Source organism: Oikopleura dioica, chromosome XSR, assembly GCF_907165135.1.
Source record: "Oikopleura dioica chromosome XSR, OKI2018_I68_1.0, whole genome shotgun sequence".
In the NCBI taxonomy this organism is placed as follows: domain Eukaryota; kingdom Metazoa; phylum Chordata; class Appendicularia; order Copelata; family Oikopleuridae; genus Oikopleura; species Oikopleura dioica.
In genome coordinates, this window is record NC_137294.1 from 2851457 (window position 1) to 2877602 (window position 26146).

General features: G+C 41.2%; 4 protein-coding genes and 2 long non-coding RNA genes across 6 annotated transcripts; 3 read left to right on the plus strand and 3 right to left on the minus strand.

The window, feature by feature from the left end:
• Positions 1-442: 442 nt before the first annotated feature.
• Positions 443-5837, minus strand: LOC145706992 (disks large homolog 1-like). Its single transcript, XM_081784460.1, has 9 exons — positions 5454-5837; positions 3626-3695; positions 3060-3365; positions 2742-2825; positions 2584-2692; positions 2321-2459; positions 1962-2144; positions 1787-1916; positions 443-1739 (listed from the first exon to the last, which is right to left on the minus strand). The coding sequence occupies exons 1-9, from the start codon at positions 5549-5551 to the stop codon at positions 1668-1670; spliced, it is 1191 nt and encodes a 396-aa protein (XP_081640586.1). The 5' UTR covers positions 5552-5837; the 3' UTR covers positions 443-1667.
• Positions 5838-8110: 2273 nt separating this feature from the next.
• Positions 8111-13404, plus strand: LOC145708561 (equilibrative nucleoside transporter 1-like). The gene is made up of 9 exons (XM_081786246.1): positions 8111-8369; positions 10735-11075; positions 11154-11411; positions 11628-11778; positions 12047-12171; positions 12338-12466; positions 12606-12643; positions 12987-13152; positions 13224-13404. The coding sequence occupies exons 1-9, from the start codon at positions 8326-8328 to the stop codon at positions 13358-13360; spliced, it is 1389 nt and encodes a 462-aa protein (XP_081642372.1). The 5' UTR covers positions 8111-8325; the 3' UTR covers positions 13361-13404.
• Positions 13405-13581: 177 nt separating this feature from the next.
• Positions 13582-15819, plus strand: LOC145709626 (uncharacterized). The gene is made up of 4 exons (XR_014134915.1): positions 13582-13824; positions 14987-15052; positions 15098-15211; positions 15506-15819. It is a non-coding gene; the product is annotated as an uncharacterized LOC145709626 (long non-coding RNA).
• LOC145709615 (uncharacterized) lies at positions 15738-17581 on the minus strand. The gene is made up of 6 exons (XM_081787303.1): positions 17404-17581; positions 17118-17319; positions 16842-16901; positions 16648-16788; positions 16379-16540; positions 15738-16334 (listed from the first exon to the last, which is right to left on the minus strand). The coding sequence occupies exons 1-6, from the start codon at positions 17427-17429 to the stop codon at positions 16080-16082; spliced, it is 846 nt and encodes a 281-aa protein (XP_081643429.1). The 5' UTR covers positions 17430-17581; the 3' UTR covers positions 15738-16079.
• A 725-nt stretch (positions 17582-18306) lies between these two features.
• On the plus strand, positions 18307-21210 carry LOC145708785 (uncharacterized). The gene is made up of 8 exons (XM_081786483.1): positions 18307-18311; positions 18466-18601; positions 19179-19200; positions 19244-19319; positions 19362-19426; positions 20407-20925; positions 20967-21061; positions 21103-21210. The coding sequence occupies exons 1-6, from the start codon at positions 18307-18309 to the stop codon at positions 20790-20792; spliced, it is 690 nt and encodes a 229-aa protein (XP_081642609.1). The 3' UTR covers positions 20793-20925; positions 20967-21061; positions 21103-21210.
• Positions 19837-20194, minus strand: LOC145709625 (uncharacterized). Its single transcript, XR_014134914.1, has 2 exons — positions 20043-20194; positions 19837-20000 (listed from the first exon to the last, which is right to left on the minus strand). It is a non-coding gene; the product is annotated as an uncharacterized LOC145709625 (long non-coding RNA).
• Positions 21211-26146: the final 4936 nt, after the last annotated feature.

Consider the following 26146-nt stretch of genomic DNA (forward strand, 5'->3'; position numbering starts at 1 on the left):
AATTCTTGGAGAGACCAACGGGTTTGTGTCCCCGCAACGCTTGAAACAGCGAAACCTCGGTTTCTTTGGATTTAATTATTTCAATGAACGAAAGTTTAACTAATTTAACAGCCATTTAGTGAGTTCATAATTTTTCCTGCCTCCCATGAGTTAGCCAGCGTCATTTTCCTCAGCGCCCGTTTATTTTAAGATAGCAAAATAATGAATTAAAATTATTGCTTTACTGAGTGTTTCTTCGTCACCTTTTGACGAGCAGGGGAAACGCTACTGCGAAAGAGACAGTACTCCCTACTGTCTTGTTAGCTATGCTAGAGATGCCAAAAGAATGCGCCTGCAATATTATTCCGCGATCACAATAATCCGTTGTGCATGCCAATAATTAAAACTGACGAGGAGTGATCCAATTGACAAATTGAAAGGATTTTCATTCTTTTTACGAATTTCTTTTTAATAATAGGAAAGAATGTGCAATAGTTGGGCGAAGCGATAGTTTGATGAGAGTCGCCTCAACGCAGTTTTTTTTTTGAGTTTTGAAATGAAAAGCAAATGGAATTATAGGGTCACAGAATAAGCTACTCTATTTAGTTTTTAATTTAATTTTTGAATTCATTTAACACTTGAATTGCTCGGGAAATCTCACGAGCGCCTACCAGACAGATGCTCCTATTTTAAGAGAGATTAAAGTTATTGAAAGTGTAAGGCCACGGAGATAGATTTTATAAAGCACTGCCAGCATTGGCATCTTGCTACGAACCGCAGAAATTTTCGTATTGAAAATATTATTTATATGGCAAAGAATATGATGATCTTAAGATAGACTTTGGAATGCAAGAGCGAGGAATATGAAAATTTGTCTAAACGTGGTTTTGATTTGAAAATTGAAATTGAAATAAATTCAGCTAGAAAGACTCGAACGCCCCAATTCTATGTCTCTATCGACGCTCTTACTGCTACTGTAATAACTCTAGAATTTTTCAAAATACTCAAAGTCGAATTTCATTCGCGAATGTAAATTTAAGACGACCGTAAACTGATCAGCTCAAATTTAAAATTAGAAATAAAGAATCTCCTAATTTAGTATTTTTCATTCTTTGTTCGTTTTGAAAGTTGATAGGTAAAAACGTAAAAGAAGAATAATCACAATTGTTGGATTAACTCAATTCCAGGTTTTGGGGGTTTCTAGTTTTGTGTAGTTTTTTTTTTGAAAGGTTGAACTTCTTGATTTTGGTGTTTTTCTTTGAGTTGGGAAGAAACTTTTTACAGAATTTATCGAATATATAAAGTGATGGAAAAGAGCTTGAGAGGGAAATATAGAAGGAATAAGAAAATAAAAGGATAGTCTGAGGTCATTGAAGCAGGTCATGAAATCATCGAGATTGAAAGGTTCAAAGTTTTAATCGGTCGAAAGTTTCGTTTAAAGCTTGAGTTCGATAGAGATTGAGGGCGTCAAGTGGTTGAGATAGGAATTTTCACAGAGAAGCAGGATTTGTCTTTTTTAAAGTTGTTTTTTTCGTAAGTAAGGGGAACGGCAGGGCAACTCTTCGTAGACCTTTCGTTTCGTTAAGTTGGATAGTAGAAATCTGGTAGATTGGATTTAGCTGCGTAGAATTAGTAGTAGTGACGAGCTTTCGTTTCTGAAATTGATTGCGAGAAGAAAACCAGGGAAATCAGGGAATAACTTCGCCACTGGGCAGCCAAGGCTCGCTCCCTCCGTGGAGCTTGATCACGTGAAGAACGGCCTGAAAAAGGGATCATAAACGAATCGAAGCGGGAAAAGGGATCTTACGTCCTCAATCTCCTCGATGGTGTCACCCGTCACTGAAGCGGTGAAGCAATCGGCGAATTCGGCTGAGACCCGCTCGCCTTGCTGGATGATTTTGATACATGTGTCCTGTGTTAGTCTTTTATTCAGCTCTCTGAAGGACAAGGTCAGCCTAGAGAAAAGAAAAATGCGTGCTTACTGTAGCCATGCTATCTTCTCGTCCAGGACGTTCATGCCCCGGCGGTAGGCGAGTTTTGGCTTGATGTAAATTGCGATTGGGTACATGCTCTTTTTCTGCAGCTCTGGAATGGCGTCTCCCCGGACGTCGAGAACGCAGTGAAGCCCTTTGCTCGAAACCGCCTTCACGGAATTGATTGAAGTCCTTAAAATACGATAATAAAAACATCGCTTATTATATAACCTAAAATCGAGTAGTTCTATAGAATGAAAAAGACGCATGAGGTGCGGATTCCTTTTTATTTTTTATTTGAGCGGGTCCTCGACTTTAAGACTACAAATGCTGTTATAAAAATAGAAGTTTGACCTTGACGAACATACCCGTAGAGGTTATCGTTGTGGATTCCGACTTCGAAAAAGAGCCCTAAATCTTTCTGGCGCTTCATTTCCTCCTTTCCGATAAAGTAGTAGCTTCCCACCGCGCCGTTAACCTCGTTCGCTCGTGGTGCTCTCGTAGTGTCTAAAAAGACGAAATAGACAACTTCAAAGGTGATTAGATTATTGTCTTCCCATACGATAAGAACGATAGTTCTTCTTTACTTCTTCTACAGAAAAAGGATAGATGTACCCCAATTGCTACTTACGGGGAATGCAGACGCCGAATTTCTGCGGACGATCTTGAATTAAGTCCTCCATAATCCTGTCTTTCATCGGACCGAGGATGACGATCGGACGCACGTAGTCGATGCTTTGCTGCGATTAAACGATGATGAACATTTAATACAATGGAATGGAGGCTAACCTTGGTGACAGGCTCGTAAGAAAGAATCCATTCATCTTGCTGATCTGTTGAGTTTAGCGATTGCGTCGTTTCTTGTGCCTCTTTCTAAACAATTTTGATTACACCAGGGCTCGTTCTAATTGATCATTTATAAATCACCGATTTTCGCTGGAATTCCGATTGTTACTACTGCAAAGTAAGTGTTGCAAATCGAGAAGCCGTTTGCGGCTTCGAGCAAGAATAAGAGCGGCTTCTCGATTTTCAGCATTTTACCGAAGTAACAATCGGCATTCCAGCGAAATTATTCACTCAGAAATGAGAACCGCCGTATTTATTTACCTGTATTTCCAAACTAGTCGATTCCGTCAGCGCCGCAACATTGTCGACGCTCTTCATGAAGGGAAACTTGCGCGTCATCCTTAGCTTCGTTTTCGGTTTCTTTTTCCTTTTGCCGTTTTGCGCGTGGAGTGTCGTTTCGTTGGGCGGAAGCTGTTCACAGAACTCAAGCGACTTTGGGGTCGAGTTGAATTTCACTTGGTTTATCCTTTTTCGCTCTTTGCGCATCACTCTGTGTTTAGATGGGATGATCCCGCTAGCGTCAGAGCTGTCTGCCAAGGCTTGCTCATCTTCTGCGCTGTTTGTGCACTGAAACAATCCTTACTTTCTCTCCAAACAACCTGTCAAACGAACACTACTTTTCGAACTTCATATCTCTTAAATCAACTAAACGGGCAATTCCGACAGTAATCAGGCCCCGCGTGAACAAGTCAGGCCGGTGTTTGTCACTCAGGCACTGAGTGATTTTTGACAATTTGGTGTACCATTTTTACAACTGCAAAAAGTCCTGTCTACAGGTTACTCAGGTAAACTCAAGCCTTTACTCTGGTCAGGTTGTTTTTACTTACGACGATCTGAGCTTGCCACCATTCGGGGTCGGTCGCATTCGTCACGTGGATGATATCACCGTACTTGAAGCTAAAGTTAAACAATTATGAAAAAACTAACACCAAGAAGTAGAAACCGAACAAAAAGTTCACTAAGTTCTGAGTGATGTCACAGAGAGTGAACAGTACGGAATGACATTTTTCATTAGCTGAAAAAGAGAAAACGCAATAACAAACGCGCATTCTCGCCCCGACCGCATCAAATGTTATCTAACTCATTCTCGCTGAATTGACGAAATTCCGATGAAACTATGCTCCCATGCAAATCTGGTGCAAACACACAAGGGCCGAAATACAAGTAGAACTACTTGAACGCGAAAGATTTGTGAAATTCTTTTCAGGAGCTGGCTTACTATCTGCCTGAGCTCGGCAATCCGTGTTGAAGACCTGAGTCAGGGTCTCAAATATATCTAATGCAAAGCAGCCTTGCGTAAACGGCTTTTGATTAAAAATCTTTCAGACCCTGACTCAGGCTTTCTACACAGCTCGCCAAGCCCATCTATCGGTAAATGACTGAAGCATTCTTTATTCTATTCTATCTCGCTTTTTGAAACTCTGTTTTTATTGCAAATTATATGATCAGCGTCTAGTAAGGTCCCACGGAGAAAAAAGATCCTCCCAAGTTAGAAATCTGCTTACACCGTGAAATGACATTAATTTGCGAGAAATCATCGGCTTTGCTTGAATCTCCTTCTTGCCGATCATCGAAAAGAAAATATCAAGTGTTGTGAAAACAAGAGATCCTATTAAATTGAATTCCTGGCTGAGAATTGAATCCCTACTTCGGTGCGACCACCCGCCACTTTTTTTCTTTTTTATCTGGCTTAGAAAAAGAAAGAGAGAGTAAATTGCTCGGGCGAGTTTGTAAGATTCTCAGCAGGGGCCGTGAGATCTGACGTTATATCGCCAATAAATCATGTTTTGTGCCTGTCTCAGCACTTCACCAGCAGGCAGTGTACCTTTTTCTTTCCTTTTACCTGGGGTCGATATTCTGTAATCAAGTCAGTAAACAGAAAGGAAAAGTCGGAGACTCGATGGCCTGAGCTCGGCAACCCATGTGAAAAACCTGAGTCAGGGTTTCGGAAGAGGTTTGATAAAAGTCGCGCAGATTTCCAAATCAATTGATTTGTCAAAACTCTGGAGAAGCCGTGCTTCGCACGTCTTTTTTCGTCTCGAAGATTTAAAAGTAAAGTGGGTGATTCGAAGACAACATAGTTTAAAATTCAATTTGGTGTATTGTGAAAATGTCACAATTATGTTATTTTGTCGAGGCGAGGCAATTAAAAATTGAGTAGAAAGCTGGGTCAGCTCTTTTTACTTTATATTAATTTGATAGCCGAAATAGCCAGTTCTTGACAAAGAGTTTCTGACACGCTGCTGACAAACAGTCATCATATTGAAAAGGCGATATAATATCGCCGATATTGGAATTAGTGACATGGATTTCGAGTTTTTGCAATTTAAAGTTGCAGATAATGGGTCCACCGTAATATCGGAATAACCTCAATTCTAGCTCTTTTCATTGAAAAAGCGGATGAGTTGTCTACTTTTCGAATGTTTGACTTTTAGAATGGTCTTATTATTCTCGTAATCAGTAATTTGTACAATCAGGCTTTGAAAATTCATTCAAAGAAAAAGTAGAATAGAATCAGTTGAAGATAGCTTCATTACTTAGTGTCATTCAGAAGAACTGATTGTGCATTGAGATGATTGATCATTGAAAAATTTGTTCTTCAATAAGAGTAAATATGCAATTATTGAATTTTCCGAAAATATCTATTTTTCTCACCTGAGTCCCTTTGAAGGCAATCCGGAGTCAAGAGTAGCATCGTAGTCGAAAAGTGCTTTTACGAAGAGAGTTTTCTTCGCGACAGTTTGAATGCTCATCGTTCTCCAACTCTTCCTTTTCGGTGTTTTCAAGGTTCACTCTTATCGGCTCGTTCTTATCAGTTACGATCTTATCGCAAATGGTCTCTCTCTTGATCCATGTTGTTGTTTTGCGTTTAGGCTGTAAGGAAAGTAGTAGCAACTTCGTCGAATCCGGATTGGCTTCTTTCTTGGGAAGACCTCTCTAGGGGATGCTATTAGCAAGAGCCTCCGCTACTAACTCTAATAGCGAGTTTATTTTTTCGTCTTTTTTCTTTCAGTTTTGTTTGAGCTTGGCACGAAGGAGCCAATCACGCTCGCGGCTGGTGACTCATCGGCTCGACCCTTTTCGCGCCACCGCGGAAATCTGTTCTTCGAGTCGAAAAACGACGATTCCAGAGACCAACTTTTTCTAAAGGCTCATCCTTTTTTCTATTCGGAACGAACTAAAGGCCCAATCAGCCGAGATCGGAACTCGCGCGCCAAATACGAAATCGATCGAAATCATCTTTTCTTATTTTTCTTAAATCAAAGTCATCAAATGAATACTTAGTCAATTATTCTGATATTTGCAATAGTTCTAGTGCAAAAAGAGAGAAAGAAAGAAAAGTTAACCTTGAATCAATTGTTGAATTGTTGAAAATTCAAATTTGCAAATGCGAAATTTTCGCTGCCAAATTTTTAAATCGAACGATTGGAAAATTTTACCGCTAATTGCGAAAGAAATCCTTCAATATTATCATTTGACCGTGAAGTTTGATAATGGCCATCCATCTAACCGCCCTCCCCCGTCAATTAAAGCCGCTATTTTGAAAACGCGAACTTTTGCAAGATTCGTTTTTTTGCTTGAATATATCGCGACCTTACTGTTATCTGTAAATGTCTAGAAGATCTTACTAAACTTACAGCTTTGCTTCCGAAATCGAGAAGCCGCTTGCGGCTTCGAGCTGCAAAATGAAAAAAGCCGCGTGAATCGCAAGCGACTTCTCGATTTCAGTAGCACATCTGTTAGTTAGGCGCAAGTAGGATCTTCTGGAACATATCCAGGTACTAAAGGTCGGGTATCACGTTGTATTTTGTTTTGCGCGAAAAATGCAGTGAATTCAGAATCGCGGCACTAGAATTGCGAGTGAATATTTCCTTGCTCGACTCATGAATCGGAAGGGCCGAAAACAACTTCTCTCTTCGCGATTTTAGGACGTTGGCTGGGCTAATTGAGAGTACAAATGACTCTGCTGATTGAAAACATCCGGTCGCTGCGTATTCCCCAACCACAATGCAGCATTGACGCGCTTTTTAAGGTTACTGTATTTATTTCACCCACTTACTACTTTGAAGACCCAGATCACTATATATATTTTGAATCAGCAGAAAATATCTAGAAACTTGACCATAACCGATTCTCAAAAATCACTTCCGTTTACGATTCTAGAGCCGGAAATGTAAAAATCATGAACGAACGGTACCCAAAGAACCCCTAGACAATGGCATATCAAATTGAATCTTGTGTCATTTTAGAGTTGCCTGTGATAAAATAAAGGCTAGATAAGCTCTTTATAATCGATTCTAGAGGCGGGAATTGATAAAATTTGAAAATCGGAAGTTGCGTCATCACAAAAAAACAGGACTCACTCGCTTTAGCATCGACAGAGAGGTCATCTAGCCTTTATTTTATCACAGGCAACTCTAAAATGACATAAGATTCAATTTGATATGCCATTGTCTATGGGTTCTATGGGTACCGTTCGTTCATGATTTTTACATTTCCGGCGCTAGAATCGTAAACGGAAGTGATTTTTGAGAATCGGTTACGGTAAAGTTTCTAGATATTTTCTGCTGATTCAAAATATATGTAGTGATCTGGGTCTTCAAAGGAGTAAGTGGGAGAAATAAATACAGTAACCTTAAAAAAGCGCGTCATTGTCAATGCTTCTTCCAAAAACGTGTTCCTTCCCAAATGTTTCAACAGAAGTCTGGGCTCGGCAACCTGTGCAAAAACTGAGTCAGGATCCTCAATGAGTTAAACGAAAAGCCGCGGAGCGACTTTATTAAGTTTGAAACATAGAATTGTATAGTATAATACTATTAGTATTCCTTCGTTTAACTCTTTGATGACCCTGACTCAGCTTTTCGACACAGGTTGCCGGGCCAAGACAGGAAAAACAAAAACATTGTTGATGAATTTTTCTCAGCTTTAGTTGTCGAAAAAGACGTTTATGTAATCGTCTTTTTCTTCCCAGTCGTCTCCTTTGAAGTTGTGAATTGTAAAGCTTGACTTGCTTTTTGGAAGATTGAAGAAATGGAAGAATCGACGAGTTGTGACGGTATCCAGTAGAATGTGCGTTAGTGCTCACTGAGATCGACTGGAGTACTTTTGCTCGACTAAATGGGGAAATAGCTGCTCACGTAGTAGAGCATCCCTTGACTGGCGGGCATGGCGACGCCCCTCAACTCCCTTTCAAAGGGATTTTGGACCCGAATTCTTAAGGGCCTTTGGCTTCCTTGACATTCTTGAAACATTGAGATTCCCTTTTGTCCCCGCCCATTGTTAGCCGCGTAGAAATCGTAAAACAGGAAACCTGAAAACGCTTCGTATAAACCGCGAGCGGGAATTTTTAATCCGACCCAGAAATCGTCCCAAGAAAAATTCGTTGGAGTTTGAATTGGAAATCGATTTACCCCCATAAAGGGACGAGCTTCGAGAACATCTCCGTCAAAACAAAACAACAGGAAGCATAAATTAGAAGCAAAAGATCGAAGAGAATTTCGAAGGACGAAAATCGCGAACGAACAGTATGGGTTCAGAAACGACGCTCTTCATATCGTTCTTCCTTCTTGGGTAAGCCCTTCTTTTTCACCGTGTTTTGAGAACGCACTCAACCAAGAAAAACTGCGTTCAATCAAAATTTTACACTGCGTGGCGTCATTGATTTTCAGCCAATTTCGCGAAAAATGCTCTTTTGCTCCAACGAAATAATTTCATCGGGCGAAATGGTAGTTTACGCGTGTTTCGTTTTTATATGCTGATGATCCTTTTTTCAAATGGCTTGAAACGTACTAATCGTCGATTTCCTGCTTGAATTTGGGTTAAAATAATTAAGAAGCATCATTTTATGGTTCAAATCTAGAAGCCACTTGCGACTTAGAAAAATAAAATCTAGCCGCGCAAGCTGCGGCTTTTTCATTTAATTGCTCGGAGCCGCAAGCGGCTTCTCGATTTGAACCATGAAAACGATGCTTCTGAATTATTGTAACCTAAATTCAAGCAGGAAATCGACAATTAGTATGTTTCAAGCCTTTTGAGAATAAGGATCTAACCGCGCTAGGCGCGGCTCTTTCATTTTTCCTCGAAGCCGCAAGCGGCTTCTCGAATACAGTATGGCTTTCTTACTTTGAAAACTAATTCTCAGGCGTCTTTATCGCATCATGTTTATTTTAGCTTTTATTCGAGTATTATTTTTTCTCCATCATCGACAAGGCAGTAAGAAAATAATTTTGCGGCAGCGGTTTTAATTGATATTTTTTGAGGAGATAACCGACCGTACTGGGTAGCTTTTCGAATTCTCCGGTGAACTTTTCGTTTCTGTAGACTTCGTCGTGTGTAAAGGCGGAGATGATTTCGAGTTTAAATCTTGGCAAGTCCATGCTTTTTAAAACAGAATGCGCGACGTAGAATGTTCTAGCAGCGTGATAGTCTGATGTGACGATCCGGACGATTGTTGGGCCCTGGAAGAGGCGCGCGATGATTTCGAAGCCGTAGAGAAAGTTTTGTACAGTATTGCGAGCTTCGTTTTCGAGGATGACTTTTGATGAGTCCACGTATTCATCGGCTGTTAATCGAGCCATTACTTGAGCCTCGGTGACGCCGACTTTGGCAGGATCGCCGCCGGACACGATCAGATAACTGTCATGTTCTTTTTATCGGCTTTTTAGATGCGCTACTGCATGATTAAAATTCAAAGTTGAAAGATTTGCTGTTAAAAAATCTACAAGTAAGACAAAAAGCCCTTTCCTTTAGCTAGGTGTGAAGCAAGCTTAACTCTGGCTTTTAGTGAGCTTGTCGCGCTCCCATCCATCTTCAACGCTTCGCCCAGACAGAGGACAACACATCTTCTGTCCATCTTTTTCTTTTCTCGAAATTTGTTGTTTTTTCTAAGTTTTCTCGTTTTTGTCTTTGTCGTTTTCTGAGGGGTTGGCTGCTTAGGGCCGGTTAAATAGGTCTCAACGTTGGCGTCGCCTTTGACAACATCACAAGTCGCCTCGTGAATCGTAAACAGAGCCTCATGCGGCGTTGGAATGTGATGCAACAATCCATGCCCTTGCTAATTTTTTCAGGGTAGATCTGGACACATTCTCGTTCACAGTAAACAATGGCTTAATCGCCCGCAATTGGTGTGATTAGTGTGGCTTCAGATTGATCGGGCTCGGATTGAGCAAACTTTCAAGTCGTAACTTTCACAGTCATAGCGCCAAATTTATTTTTTATTATTGCGTTTTTATTTGTTTGATTTTGATAGTATTAAAACGAATCATATATTATTTGATTAAGCATATCTTGATTTTTGATAACGGTGTTCTTGGATAACCTTATTATTATTATTATTACCTTTTTCTTTTTATGGAGCTGGGCTCGTGACTACTAACTCCATCATGTGATCGTTGAGCAATAATCTAACTCCAACCTAAGCTTTTAAAAGAGCGTATGCTTGTTGGAAAGTAGCGACTTTCGTAATATTTGCGAAATTTGGGGGGAATCAGCCGGCGTTTTAACTTCCGTTTCCCACGAAATTTCGACATAACAGCTCAACACACGTCGTTTTGGCTTGTCTTAAAAGATGCTCCGCAGATTGTTAACCTCAAGGACCTTGGACTTGTAACAGTTCGCAGCGGCTGAATTTCGATACCGCCGGATACCTCGCACTCCACGCAAGCGAAGTACAATTTTAACACCAGCGATTTGAAACGATTGACCCTGTGAGCTTGACGAGTTTCGTGGAAAGGCAGATAGGCTTATCTGATTTTGACGCACGAATAATTAATAGTGTAACTCAAACAAGCAGTTGTCGGAACGTTACGTGTTGCGGGCCTAAACTTCCTCGTTAGAAATTCTTCAAAGTTTCTTCGAAAACCTTATGTGGGCTTTTTGAAATAGCTTTTTCACATGGGGGAAAGTTACGGTTTTAGAAAATAGCGGGATTATTTAGGATGGCGACCCTGCTGCCCTGGAATTTCTTTATCACGCCGTTCGCATATTGGATGACGAAACTGCAACGTTCCGATTGGAAAAACCAAACCTCTCCTGACACGATGAGCCTCACATTGACCAACATCTCAATCGAGCTGGGCAAGAATCAAAACTTACGAATCGGAAGTGGGGCGGCTCCTCCCGCGACGGAAGACAACTGCACCAATGACTGGGAGTTTAACCCGCTTCAAAAGTTCTGGAGCTCGACACTTGCCATTTCGACGATGGGAACGAATCTGATCTTCTGCTTCTTGACGACAATCTTAGCAAAGAAGATTCCTAGAAAGACGCGATTCTTAGGTATTATGAATGTCCCAGTCCAGCCAATCTTTTTTTCCTTGATTTTCAGTAATATTTTATCTAAAAATTTGTCTCCAGGTTGCCTTCTTGGATATGTTCTGTGCTTGAGCGCTACGCTGGCAATGGTGCGAATCAATTTCGAGGATAAAATACCAGTCTTCTTTGGAACTACGATGGGCATTGTCGTTTTGATTACAATTTGCTGCGCAGTTTTCCAGACGTCTCTTTTTGGCCTTGCTTCTGAGTTCCCGATGGACTTGGGCATCATGGGCGCTGTGATGGGCGGCCAAGGCTGCGGTGGAATTTTCGCCTGCGTGGTCAACTTGCTTACCTTAGGTTAGTAACGATAACTAAAAAGAACTGGCTGAGCAAAGAGTTCGCTGGCTGACAGCTACGGCGAGTTTATTAGATTCGCAAAAAAAAAGAAATAAGTTTTTGTTCAAAGCAAAAAAAGGTTCTTTCTAAAACGTATGTTGGAACCTTCCTATTCACACAATGTTGTGAATAAGCTACAAGGGTTGTTTTGTGACGCTAATGGCAAATTGCTTGTAGGCCTCTTCGACGATCCACTGGAGTCTGCTTTCATTTTCTTTTTGCTGGCGATTGTGTTCACCCTCTTTGGCATTTTCATGTTTCTGCGAATAATTCGCCACCCACTCTACATTCAACACGTTCACGATGGCGATCAGAAAAGCATGGACAGGTTTGCTAAGTGATCCAAAATACTAATTTCGCGACATGGCGTTATTACTCAAAATCGCCAGTGAACCACCACCACAAGTGCGTTTAGGCAACTTTTCTTGTTATTTCAAATCGATAAAAACGAACGTTAAAATTCTTGTTCTTATTTTCTAAAAAGTTCATCAACGACACTCTTTTTTCATTATTCTAAAAACTAACTCATCAAAAAACGAAAATCAAAGCTCTGGAAAAGGCTATAATAGGATTGGCAAGGTCTAAAACTATTTTAGCAATGCAGAAAATGTCGAAAACGAAGCGATGCTGAGCGATGCGAATATCACCTTTGGCGACTTTGTGAAGACAACTTTGTGGCCCTACATGCTTTCCGTGTTCCTCTGCTTCGTCGTCACATTAGGTAGGAGCTAACTGTATTCTTTGGCTATTGAGACGCTAAACTTCAAGCATCTGCGCGTCTTGTTAGCAACAAGCTCGCATTAGCGCGTTCTTCGAGGATGTTTAATGTCATATGTTTCATTGTAATAACGTGCGTTTTCCGAGACGCGATTTTAATTTTCTCGCAGGGCTCTTCCCCGCCGTCGCAGCTTTCGTCCAGCCCATCAATTACGATTGCAATAATGTCTACCACACGAAGTGGTTCCAGCCCATCTGGTGTTTCACTCTCTTCAACGTCGGCGACACCATAGGAAGGCGTTTCAATGCACAATGCGCGATTTCCGCTTAAAATTTTTGAAGCGTTGTTTACGTCCTCGAATGATTTCATGCCTTTGGCAGATTAGGCTGGATAATCACGTTTTCGTTCGAAATTTGCAAACACCGAAAAAGGCCGAGTCTCTGCCTCCAAAGTGCCTTTTCCTAAGCCACAAGAGGTAATTTAACCCTTTTTAACGCATTCTAGAGCTCGTTTGGCTCACGATGGACTTATAAACTCAGAGTCAGCGCGAAAATAGCGAGATAGGGAGCAGGAACATTGCTCTAGCATTTTCAAACACGTTCACTCAAATCTTATCGTTTATTTTGAACCAGTTTACACAACTGTTAATGGAAACGATAACAGACCTCAACTTCCTTGTCTAAATACGTTTTAGCGAGTCATCTAGTGATTTTATATTTTTGCGAATAGATAGTTGATTCATCGAATGGTCAGTTTCCTGTATATCACCAAAAAAGAACCGCTTTTTCAATTCTTAAAAGCTTCCATTGTTCGTTCAGTCGATGAAACTGCTCACCGCTTCTATCGTCCGATTCGGCTTCGTCTTCCTTCTTCCCCTATGTAACATCGTAACAGCCGATCGAAGCACCAGCATCGTCTTCTACTCCGACTGGGTTTATATAATCATCATGGCTGCAATGTCCCTCTCCGGTGGAATCATCTCAAGTAAGGCTTCGTCGATAAGATCAGATTTTCGACGATAAACGAAAGAACTTGGCTAACGTATGTATTTTCAGCTCAAGCTATGTCTTTTGCCTCGCAAATCGCGCCAAGACATTTGAGCGACGATGTTGGTAACACGATGGGAACCTCGCTCGTTGCTGGTCTTTGTGGTGGAGCTGCCTTTTCATTCCTCATTCTTTTCGTCATGTGATGAGCTTTTATACCTGTCGATTGCATTTCTTTTTGTTCTGCTGAAAATAAACCATTCTCCTGAGTGCCAAGAGTGATAAACCTGGGTTGTTTTGATCCAAGCAACTGAGTTTGTAAGACAAAGAGCGTTCGAGGTGGTGCACCATTCGAACTCGGTTGGAGAGCGCCACCGATACCGCGCGGGACTTGCGCTCAACTTACAGAAAAAGATCCCTTTTCCTTTCGCTGAAAATTTTGAAATGCACTAAGCCGAATATCTGCTTTTTGTGTAGTTTTTTTTTCTAGCATCATTCTTATCATCTCGTCAGCACGGACTTTCAAGAGGATTCCAATTGGGAAAACAAGAGACAGCGAAATTTATCAGAGCGAGTTAGCCGATTTAATAACCGATTTCTCGAATTACTTCTTGAATTGCTGGGATTTTTGAGATGAGAAACAAGAAGAGATCGTCTAGAACTGACTCAGGTTTGTTTTTATTCAGATAAATTTTGATGCATTTATTGTCAACAAGCTTCAATTATTAAGACATTGTCTTTCGTAATCAATTAATTCGTAATGTCCTCTAGATTCAATTTACGGCCCAACAATGTGAAGTTTTTGCCTAAAAATAAACTCGAAAGAAAACGAATTCCTTGGAATCCCATTAGGTGAATTCTAGCGCTCATAATATCGGTTTCCAATTTCAGGGAATATAAAAAGATTTCTCTGAATGCGAACAAGTTGCCAAAACACCTTTTATCCGGCTTCTATGAATAAACCACACCCTTCTTTTTCTATAAATACGATCCCAAAATACTCAACAATCCACAAATCCGCGAATATAGCCCTTTTAGTTGAAGCTTGTTTTACACATGACAACTGGGTATTTGCGCAACTTTGAAAGCCAAAAGAAAGAAAGTTTTCTAAAAAAGGTGCGCGGCGATCGCTAGAATTCAAAGGGTATTATTTTAATCGCGCATTATCGGATTGCGAGAGGGAGACCGATTAGATGTTGCCGGGAATCGTAAACGTGCGTGCTGGGATTTTATATTTTTGGTAAGAGAGCCGCGCTAACGAGATAACTGTGTACTCAGGCCGGGCTTCTAATGAGTCTGAAGAGAGAGTCACTTTCCTGGCGCACAAGGGTCTTACCGAATACGCGCCACAATTAAGACACTTGCATCCACGAGAAAGCCCATCTCATCCTCTCGAGATAAGTGATAGAAGATATGTGGCTTATGTTCTTCTGGCGCACATTAGAACATGGACTATCCGCTAGCAGCTACTAGCTAACTGTCCTCACTAAGCCGCGATTGAGTACTTTCGAGTAAACGTGTCTCCAAAATCGCAAAAATTAGAAAGATGATCTTTTGAGCCGATTTCGCTTTCGAAGTCACCCGATCAGCCGCTGACATCAGCTTGGATTATCAATGCTCCCTATGACCCGAGTCGTGGCGCGATTTTCACGGCTTCTGAAGTTCGCCCTAAACTCGCATAATTTTCATTTCAAAGTACTAAGTCTTTATTAATTTTAATGCTCCTCCCTTGTCATCAAAACTTCAGCGCGGTCTTTATCTCTTCCCAAATGACTATTTGTAAAGGGATATTATTATTCCAGTTCTGAAAAAGAAAAACACTTTCATTTCAGAAGCAAATGACGTCGCCACCCTCGAGTTCAGCAAAGCAGTGCGCGATCTGAGCTTCGAAGTAATAGGTAAACGATTCAATGAGGGACTGTTTATTTACGAGTCTTTCTCAGAGCCCCTCGGACTGGACCCTTTTGTCGAGATGCAGAAGGTCGAAAGAAAGCGGCGTTTCAGTTTGAAGGCTTCGGCGAAACGGGCGTTCTCGCGTGTGACTGGGCGGAACAAAAGGAACGGGCAGAACAAGCTGGTATTCCGAGCAAAGGAAAATGAATAGGAAGTAAGCCAGCCGCTTTCGGATAAGGATACTCCTCAGTCCCGAAATGACGGGTGCAGGAAGTGAAATAAGGGGTTATGAGTGCTTCCGCCACTAGAATTTTATTCGAATTAAACACGCCGCGCTCTAGGTAGACTAAACACGTTGTCATAGCAGAGCACTGTCTTTGCTAGTAGCTTACTAGCAAAAGTTCATATTATCGATATTTACTGTATAAAACAAGAGCCAAAATAAAAAGCCCTTCTTGAGAAAGCCAGGCGTAACTCTTTCGCGATGTCCATTTCCGACTTCCCAGATGTGCCCGATGATATTATCGCCTGATTATCGAAATCCAACAAGGTAAATATCGTAATCTTTAAAGCCCTTCAGTTTTGGTGGAATGCTCGTCGAAACTCCCTCCTGATACAGAAATCTCGCGTTCATGAAATATGAGCTTCTTCAACTCAATCAAACAAACTTGCAATAAACAATAAACGAAATGCTTTTTAATGAAGTGTATTTTGTAGAAAAATAGAATCTTTTATTGTTGATAAATATTCTTGAAAGAAGAAGCGTATAGAAAAATAATGAAATAAAATATAGAACATGAAGAAGAATATAAAAATAATAAAAAAATGGCTCATCGTTCTCTTGGTCGTTTTCAGTGGGAATAGTCGAAAAACGTGTCTTTTTCAATGTTCAAAACTGTACTTCTCCTTATCGCAGATCCTTTTGCCAGTGTGCAAATTTCGCGAAAAATAATTCGCGGTTTCTGTTCTCTTCGATATTTACTCTCGCCTGGCGCGAAATTGGTACCGAGGGACTGGTTACTGAGGGATCGATCATTCGAAAATGCTCGTTTCGAAAAAATAAATTGATATTACGCATAGTAAATTTTGGAACATTCCTTGAAGCCACGAGTCGACGAGGAAGGGTGTATCTACATCCGAGGACGTGAATAAGTCCTCGTGACTCTGAGGAGAGTCGACGCCTACGGAATTGTTCGAGTACTCGTCTTTAATCCAGTCTTCCGGGGTGGGGATTCTTGCGCCAGTGACTTCAAGCATGGGCAGATGCTGGCTCATTCCGTGCTTCGTCTTAATAAAAACAATCGAGTGATGATTTAATGAGTGCAACTCACGTGTTCTTCCATGGGAACACTCTCGTTCATGATCGGAATGCCGAAGTCAATTAAAACGTTGGAGAGATCTGGGCAGTACGCATTGCGGTTGAGCGGGGATATCTTCGCCGTCTCCTGCGACTGTTTGAGGCTGCTCGAATCAACAATGACATTGACGTGATTCTAAAATAAATATTAATTCTTTATTGCCAGACGGACTATTAGTGGTCGGCAAGGCATGCTAAAGGTTAGCCTCTTCAACAATCACTAATAAACGAAATCAAGCTCACCTCTTGCGAGTCGGAGATTTTCGCCCTTTTCGCCGGACGCCCGCCATCATGCGAACTTCCTGTCGACGAGTTCTGTAGCTTCCAGCCAGATGGTGATTCACTAAACTCGCTGGATCTTCTCAATTCACTCTCAATGTCACTCTGAAAGTATAAAGTTAAGCTCGATAATCCGCCGCTGAAAAGAAAAAACGCACCTTTGAAATTTTCAGACTCAGGCGCTGCGCCATGTCCACCATTTCCTGTATTGTGAGTACCTTAAAATATTCATGAGGCATAATGTTTTGTTTTCGCATTGAATAGTAGATAGAAGTCGCGATTGGGATAAATAAACACGCGATTCCTGAAAGCCCGAAATCTCCTTCGAGTCGCAGAATACAGCATCAGCTAGTATTTGCACTGGGAGGAAATTGTCAGCGAAAGTTGTGTGGTAGTTTGGGAGTGATTTCTTTTCTGCGATCGAGTTTACTCACGTCATGGCGTGCGAGGCGAAAGCTCAGCCGTATGAGCTCTTTCGGCGTGTATTGTGCAGGACGAGGCTCCTTGACGGATGGCTGAGGGGTCCCAAGGCAGCTCAGCCAGTCGAGCGAAGTAAGCGAGTCGTCCTTGCTCACAGAGCTCACATTCTTTGCCAGTTTGTTCAGTGTGCGGATGGAAGTCACTGGAAGCTTCGAACTGAAAGCAATTTTAGAGACAAATATCGTTTGAATTTTTGTATTCATTTTTGGAGCCCCTGAAATCAAGGAGGAATGATCATACCTTTGGCAAGGACCTTCAACACTCATTTCTCTTTCCTCAAACTTTTTCACAATCGTTTCTCGTTTTTTTCAAAATTCTTCCTTCAAAATTTCTTTCGAGTCTTCCCGAGTTTTTGCTTTGTCCGAGCGATCTTTTCGATTTCCCTTACTCTCAAGTCCTTCTAAAATAAAATGTGAAGGTATTTCTTCGTACTAATGAAATGAAAAAAAAAGTTTGTGGAAGTTGTAGCTCGGGCGCCATTGAAACTCGCGCGGTGGAGTTCGCATTGTGCAAGCTTAAGTATCAAACATGGCTACCGCTGAGACCAATTGAGGGACAATTCCTGCCCGCGAGGCAAATTAAAACTCGCCGGGAGTGCGAGCACAATTGTTCCCAGCCCCAATTTCCGTCGCCGCGCAGTATTCTCAATAGAAGTTGAAATTGTGGAATCGGGCTGTTTTCTCTTCGCAGGGGGAATACGTTCGCCCCTTCGCAAAATCAAGACACGTATCTGGTTTGAGTTATTGAGTCCGAGCCCGTGCTTTGTGTGCCTTGCCCTTGGGTCTCGAATGTTTTTTGTCCTCAGCTTACATTGTTGGTCTTGGGCACACAATAAACCGAACTGCTCAACCCGGAGCTTCTCAGCTCACTTCCGCCTTCCTTTCCATAATTTAAAGCTCTTAGAAGAATCTAAAAATCTTTTCATTCTCATTCTTAAAATTGTCAGCTCCTGATTTTCTGCATCATAAAATTTTTAATATTGAGGGCAAGCTTTAATTTGCAGAAGAAGAGCTAACCCTAGCCCCAACTATAATCATCCTTCGTCAATGCTAACCCTAACCTAAGGAGGAAAATTCTAGATGGAATTAACAATAAGTGGTAACTGACGGCAAAGTTGAACAAATATATGTTCTCCTAATATCTATGCGGTTTTTGGTGACATATTCTCTTTGACATAAAAACTGTTATTGTACAGTAGCTGTCAACACAGGAAACTCGCCGCCAATTTCCTCAAGGCAAAGTTTACCCACTTGACTAAATGCCACCGTCGCCATTTTCGTGATGGAGATTTTAAAATGCTAGAAAATTATACGCGCCCACAAGCAAGTACGGCATCGCCCCGCGGCGAGTGCCATTGACGACTTTGCGAAGAATAGACTTCTCCTTCAAAAAAGTCAAAAAAAAGAGAGCCGAAACTACACAGCGAAAGGAACTCTTGGTAAGTAACGAAATGGGGCAATTTCAGAACGTAAACAGTCGCGAAAAAACGGCGAGAAAACTCACGACTTTTTTATTTATGACGACGTTGCCCTGTCACGAAGTAAAGCTATGTTTGGATTTGCGTATTACTGCATTTTTCATCGTTCGCAACAACTAATAAAGTTGGATTTATGGACCCGCATTAACAAAAGACTAAGACTTAGAACTTAGAACTTGCTGGAGGTTTAAAATTTCTCTAATAAAAATCAAAATTTAACTGTAATGCCATCAAGCGTTCTTTTACAAAGGAGGTTTTTTCTCTCTAATCAGAATTTGATGTTTGCACGGTTATTGAGGCCGAGGCGAGAAAAATGGAAATACAAGTTGATCCGGATGGCGGCTTTAATTGAATTGTGTGGCGATTCCAAACACAGTCCCAAGGCATTCCCTAGCGACCTACGATTTCTTGAAAAACAAAAAAATTGTAGTACTTGTGAAAAAAGTGAACACTTTTTTAAAATAGCTTTATTTTATTAAATAAAATGTCGCTTTTTAAACGTGAGCGAGACAGAGCGTTTTTAATCACAGACTTTCAGCAGCCAAGACATGGATGGTGGGGTAAGCAACAAACTAAAGCAAAAAGGCTCAGAGCAAACTTCAGTCGAGCAGAAACCGCTCTCAGTTGACCAGTGGTTTGACAATAATCCGAGAAGACACAAGGCACAGAACAAAATCAAGTGAGCGTCAGTAAAGTGAATAAACTTTGTATGTTGCTTTAGGAGAATACACGAACGAATTCCTGAGTCTTGCTGGGCTGCTTACGACAGATTTCTGAGAACAGAAGGTAAGAATTGATTTTTACTTTATTTTTTCGTTTACCTCATTACAGTAGGGTGATATTGAACCGAATTTCAGTTTCATTCCATTCCCATTCGTGGTCCCCATCACTCCAATAATTAACGACTTGCTTTCCATCGTCGTCATAACTTTCCAATTCTTGTCGACTATCTCGTAGTACTAATCCCGTATATCTATGAGTTTCTTCCACCACGACCTTGAACTTTGGCCCGCCATCTAAAATGTTATAAATGAAAAAAAAAACTAAAATAAATTTACCCTCATTTCCGATTTGAAGGCAAACTCGTTCGTCTTCTACATAATAGTCACCCAAAAATTTAAGAGTCCATCCGCCCAACTTAACAATGAAATCCTGATAAACCCAAAACTTCATTGAAATTTTAATAATGTCTTTAAAAAAAAACAAACACATTAAACTCTTTCCTTCAAATTTGTTTTTTTCTCGCCGCGTTTAAAAAGTTTGAGAAAATTCAACATTTCATCGTATTCCATCTGCTCTCTCAAATCCGGACCGCCAAAGAAGTGACCTCGAACAAGATTCTTGTTTGGTTCCAGATCTGCTTAATAACACACTTTAAAAAACTCCTAAAGCCCAGTCTTACCTTCAATAAGAGCCCTGTAAGCTTTCTCCTTTCGTTGAAACTTTGCTTCTGCCTTTTTGAAAGCAGCTTGAATTTCCACTGCGCTGGCGTCTTGCGGGACCCCAAGAACTCCAAGGTTGTAGTCTCTTGAGGATTCTGAGCTCATCTTAAATAAAAACGCCGTCAATAAATATTAAAAGATTAATTGTCATAAAAATAAGTCTAATTGAAAAAGCGCCCTAACTTCGAAAAAAAATTGCACTGAAAGGCGGCTGCAGCAATTTTTGAGACACAAATCAAAGCTAGCCAAACAAACTCGTTTATTATTCAAAATGTGAGCTGCTTTATTTATGCTTAATTTCCCATCATAACAACCTTTTTATAGGCATACAAAATGACAACGAAGAACTCCTCTCAAAACTGGAAAACTCCAAAGCCGAAAGTATCTACGCCCTGCGCAACAACGACAAGCTCTACGAGGCCCGCAATCGTGCAGAACTTGCTTCTGTGCTCTTCGAAGAAGCTCAAGAACAACAAGATTCAGTTGACCAAATGCGACGAGAACTCGCACACGAGAAGCTAGTTGTTTCTTACGGAGAAGTTGAGCGAACACCTGTTTCAATCGCTAGAAAAAGTCAGAAGAAAACGGAAGTCGTCAAGCTGCCAAAAATCGACCACATTCCAGGAAATGCCTTTATTAATGGATTTCTTGAAAGAACTTTAGATAGCAAGAGCATATCTTTTTTACGAAAAAAAATTAAAAGTTTCTAAAAGCAAGAAAAAGTACCTTCATATGTGGATACAAAAGCAAAGGAGATGAAATTAGTGAAGGATACAGAATTGGAATTGGGGGATTTCAAATTTGAAGAAGACGAAGAAGTTCCACAAGTCACAAATTATGCTGGTACTAAATTAGGCATTTGACTCCTTTCTAATACAATTTAGGGTCAAAGGGCCCTAGATGGAGGCCAATTCAACATCAAGGCTACGGAGAACTCTTCAAGACGTACAAAAATCGACGAGCAAAAAGTCAGCAAAAGGTTTGGCTTTCTTTTTCTTCGCCATAACGTTTTTATCCCAGAAAAACGACAGCATCGGAGTCAACGATCTCAAAGAATTTGAGCAGCGGCGAGTGCAACCATCGAGTTTCCATTTTAGAGCCCGACAAGGACTTCTGCTCCAATAAATTGTACACAACGTTTGTCAAATTAATAAGTGCAAGTGCAACTCTGGTTAAATACGCTCTTTTTTTTCTGGGCGAGGCGGCGAAATTAGTTGCCAAGTCTCGAAAATTAATATTTGATCGATAGTACGGCGGCAACTGAAGCCCGACTTTGATTGCTTTTCTGAGTTTTCACTGTTCTTAGTTTAATTTGATCAAGATTTGGAAGGCATTAGCTCTTCTTGACGAGAATACTCTTGAGGAGTCTTGAACTGGAATTGCAGGTCTTCGTGGGGCAAGGAAAGAACGCAAATTGCTGATGGAGCTAATCTGAGGAGAATCGGCTTTGAGTCCCTCTGGCGACTGTAACTGGGCGAGGACTCGGACACCGCGTTATCTAACCTTGCGTGAAAGGGAGAACCAAAATGGAAAAGCCCCAAATTTAATTTTGACTTTGCTGGCGACGCCAACCTTAATCATTTTTCATGTTTGCTTCTTCTCCTCAACTGCACATAAACTCAACCCTGGTGTATTTTTAGAGAGACCTTCTTTTGAACTGTAAGTAGTTTTTAGATTTGATATTATTTGCTGATCATTATTTCATTTGATCCGAATTTTTTCTGAAGGTTCCAAAATAGCAAGATGATATTTATTAATTTTGAGTTAAGGATCCCCCCGTAGACCGGCAGACGACGGATTGAGTTGGCCCACTCCGCACGTGGGGCCAAGGCACAGGAGGTGTCAAGCCGAGATTGAATAGATGCAAGGGACCACGCCGCCGGGGCGAACTCCTGCAGAGTCCAGTTCTGGGCCAAGTTTGGAGCAACTCTCGGTGTGAGACCTTGAGTAAACAGAATCAAAGGTCACATTGAGCCCGAGATCAGGATCAAGCTCATCCCCGGATAAGCCCTAAAAGTGAAGATATAGACGACCAAAAAATATAATTTGATGAAACTACGCCCAATAGGGTAATCGAGGGCGTAGAATCCGAATCTTCGGTTGAAAAAAACTTTTAATGTCAAATAAGCCACGGGCAGTAATCTTTACAACAATTACTGCCCTTAATTTCTGAAAGTATTTCCTGGATCCTGAGGGACTCATTTCTTATAAGGGCAGTATTTGTTGTAAAGATTACTGCCCTTTATATTTTCGATTAAAAAAGAGTCGAAAAAGCTTTTATAAAAATGGAAACATATATTTTTACAAAAAACAGTTATAGTACAGTGTAAGAGAGTGGGTAAGTGATGATTTTCTTGTCGAGATTTCGGAACTGCTGGCAAATTGAGATCGCGTTGTCCAATTTCCACTCGGTTGTCTGGCTCTCGATCTTGGAATGATGGTAGAATACTCTTTCACAGCGAACGATTGACTCGACTTTTCTTCTTGCGTGGCGATTGACGGCAAATTTTCCAAGGAAGTAGCCCTTGTAGTCCTTGAGAAGAAGGGAGAACGCGCGAACTGAAGCTGGTGGAGACTTGTATGAGTTCTTGAGCTGGAGATGTAGGGTTTCGCACTGATTGGTCGTCCAAAACGAGATCCGCTCACAAGAAGCTGATGAAGATTCCAATCTGCTTTTGAGTGTCGCTTTGTTATCCATTCTTTCTTGAAGTATTTGTAGTGAAAGTCTTCGATTCGCTTCCTTTTTTCTTCGCATTCGATGGCTGGGATTCGCTGTGTCTCGAGGATGTGTAGAGCTTGATTCACAATCATGGGATCGCAGAAGGGCATTCCAAGGTAGACATCGTAAAAGTCGACTCGAAGTTTGACATCAAAGACGAAATCCTTGCGGCCCAGCTTGAGTCTCCAGTTCTTGATGACGCATTGGCAGTAATGAAACTCGCAGCCGCAGACTTGAGCATCAGGCCACAGCTCCTTGATTATTTTCTTCGGCGTTGGCTCGTAATCTACTCTCCAGTCGTTGATGAGAAGTTCTTGGCCAGTTTCTTCGAAGTAGAGCTCGCGGATTTTCTTGAACATCGCTCTGTAGGTAGACTGCGTCTTGTCCGGCAACCAGCAGAAGAGAAGTGGATAGCTCATCCCTTTTCGTCCGTTGTCTGACGAATAGTAGCGGACAATGCTGTACTGCTGGTAAACGCCGGGCATCTTGCTGTTGACATCAAAAGTTCCGTCGATGAAGCAGGGTGACTTGTTCAGAGGATGTCTATCATCAAGAAGATGAATTTCGCTTTTGAGTATCCAGAGGGTGATTGGGCGGCCTTTGCTGTTCGTAAATTGCGCTTGAAGAAATCGTTCGTTGACAACACTGGCTGAATCGGGATGATAGAAGCTGACGTTGGGATCGTGATGGTAGACAGGAATCGATTTTGCTTCTTCTGGAATTTCTGATGCTGGTGATGTCCATCTTCTGGCAAGTTTTTCTCGGATACTTCGCTTCGTCTTTTCGGTGCCTCCAGCGACATCTTCCTTGAATTGGTCAACCCAATGGCCTGGCAAGTTGGCCATCTCAGCATCGTATTGTTCTCGTTTATGGTCAAAAGAACGAAGGGTAGCATTTTCCTTGAAGAGATCTTGAAGCGGACGGATGTTGTCGTTCCCAGGGTGATTGTGACCTTGAACTTCTTCAAATGGTGAATCAGGGCAGACCTCAAGAACAGCGTAGTTGTCAGGATCGCGCACCCCGTCGGCAGTAAGGATGAGCTTGTGTCGTGGAACTTCCTTCGGTTTGCGCCCCTTTTCTCTCTTCCATGATGTCGTGGTCAAAATCAGAGCTGGATTGAGAATCGCTAATCTCACACGGTGAGGGCATCGTTTTTCGGCTGGAGTTCGATGTGTTCCTCGCTCACACCAAAGAGTGATCTTGTCCGCAGCAGTAGATCCATGCATCACATGGTAAGTGTAGTGGAACTCTCCAATTTGAAGATTGAAGTGAAGACTTTCTTTGGTTCTTTCGCCGGAAGTAATGTTCAATAATTTAGGAGCGGTGTTGGTGCCATAAATATCTGTTGGCTTATTTGGCAAAGTATCAGCAATTTTTTGATAATCTGACATTTTCAATAAAAGCATAATGAATCGTTTTCTTTTATTGACCATGCCTTCTGCTTGAGTCTTCAGCTGCGCGTTATATGTCGCAACTGTCTTTTTAATCTTCAAATCGGAAGCAATTAAGATGGGCAAACTTTTATCAAGCAGCTGATAGAACAAACAACTAATAAAGGAAAAGATTTAATAAAAGAACTTCAAAAAATGACCCTCAGGATCCAGAAAATACTAGATAACAAAGGGCAGTAATCTTTACAACAAATACTGCCCTTATAAGAAATGAGCCCCTCAGGATCCAGGAAATACTTTCAGAAATTAAGGGCAGTAATTGTTGTAAAGATTACTGCCCGTGGCTTATTTGACATTAAAAGTTTTTTTCAACCGAAGATTCGGATTCTACGCCCTCGATTACCCTATTGGGCGTAGTTTCATCAAATTATATTTTTTGGTCGTCTATATCTTCACTTTTAGGGCTTATCCGGGGATGAGCTTGATCCTGATCTCGGGCTCAATGTGACCTTTGATTCTGTTTACTCAAGGTCTCACACCGAGAGTTGCTCCAAACTTGGCCCAGAACTGGACTCTGCAGGAGTTCGCCCCGGCGGCGTGGTCCCTTGCATCTATTCAATCTCGGCTTGACACCTCCTGTGCCTTGGCCCCACGTGCGGAGTGGGCCAACTCAATCCGTGTTTCCCCCCGTAGACCCTGCTGGAATTTTCAAACATAGGTTTGTCCCCCTATACCCTTAGACGTCTTTTATATTTTGCTATTAAAATGTAGCTTAGAAGGAGCTTTAGAGCAAAAAATTGTTAACTTGGTGATACCCTTAAGTTTAAACGCTGAAATTAGTAATTAATTAGTATATACCGATACCGGTATAACGACAAATATCTTCTTTATCAACATATTCTAACGGAAAATTTAAATTTAAACCTACATATTTATTTCTAGCTTGAACCATGTAAATTGGAGCGAAAAAAGAGAAATTATTTTTGAATAATTCAAGCGGGCAGCCCCCTTCTGCATTCATTTAGTCGAACTTCTATCTTTTCTCTTTTTTGCTTTTTGGTGCTCTTTTTCATTCAACCGAGTTCAGCATATTTTTCAAACACTCGAGAAACGTATTTTTAATATTTGAAGAGAATCACAGACTTCGAGAGAAAAAGGGAAACTCGAAATCAAATCAAAACAAAGTGTCTTTGTAGATTCTAAATGCAAACGGCAGGTAAGGCTCAGCTTTCTCTAGTCAATTGGTTTTCAGATAGAAGACGAGATTTGCCAAGCGACGGTTAACGATTGCTTCATGTCTGTAGGGGACAATTCAATGGCTTCAATCGAAGGCACTGAATCCAGCCATTCCAAATCCTCCAGTGGAAATGTCAAAGACAGCGTTAAAATATTGAAATGTTGAAGTGTTTCTGTAGCTAATTATGTTGTGTCAGTTTTAACCTATAAAAGCGAGCAAAAGAAGAAGCAGAAAAAACGCAATACGACGTCGCCAAGTAAAAGGACACGACTTCGCGGCGATATGGCTCAAGGAAGGTGAAAGGCTAAAGGTTAACAATTGGGAATTGCCAAATTGAGAATTTCGAACTATCATCGTAAAAGCAACCAACTTTCTGCGCCCACTGCAAGGACTTCATCTGGGGAGTCTTCAAGAAACAAGCTTACGAGTGCCAAAGTTGCACCGTCGTCGTTCATAAAAGATGCCACAATTTTATCGCCTTTCCTTGCTCTGGTGTCGATAATGGACCACAAGAAAAGCCTCATGACTTTACAAACAGGAACGATTTCTTTTTGTGTAGATTTGTGATCGACAGTATTTATTTGACGTCATTTTATAATCGTTTTAATGTTATTTATTCATCCCGTTGTTGCTCGGTTTTGTGTCTTCAGAGCAATGGATAATCGACTTAGTAGTACTGAATGTCAAGCGAAATTGTCCTAAATACAAACCGGCAGA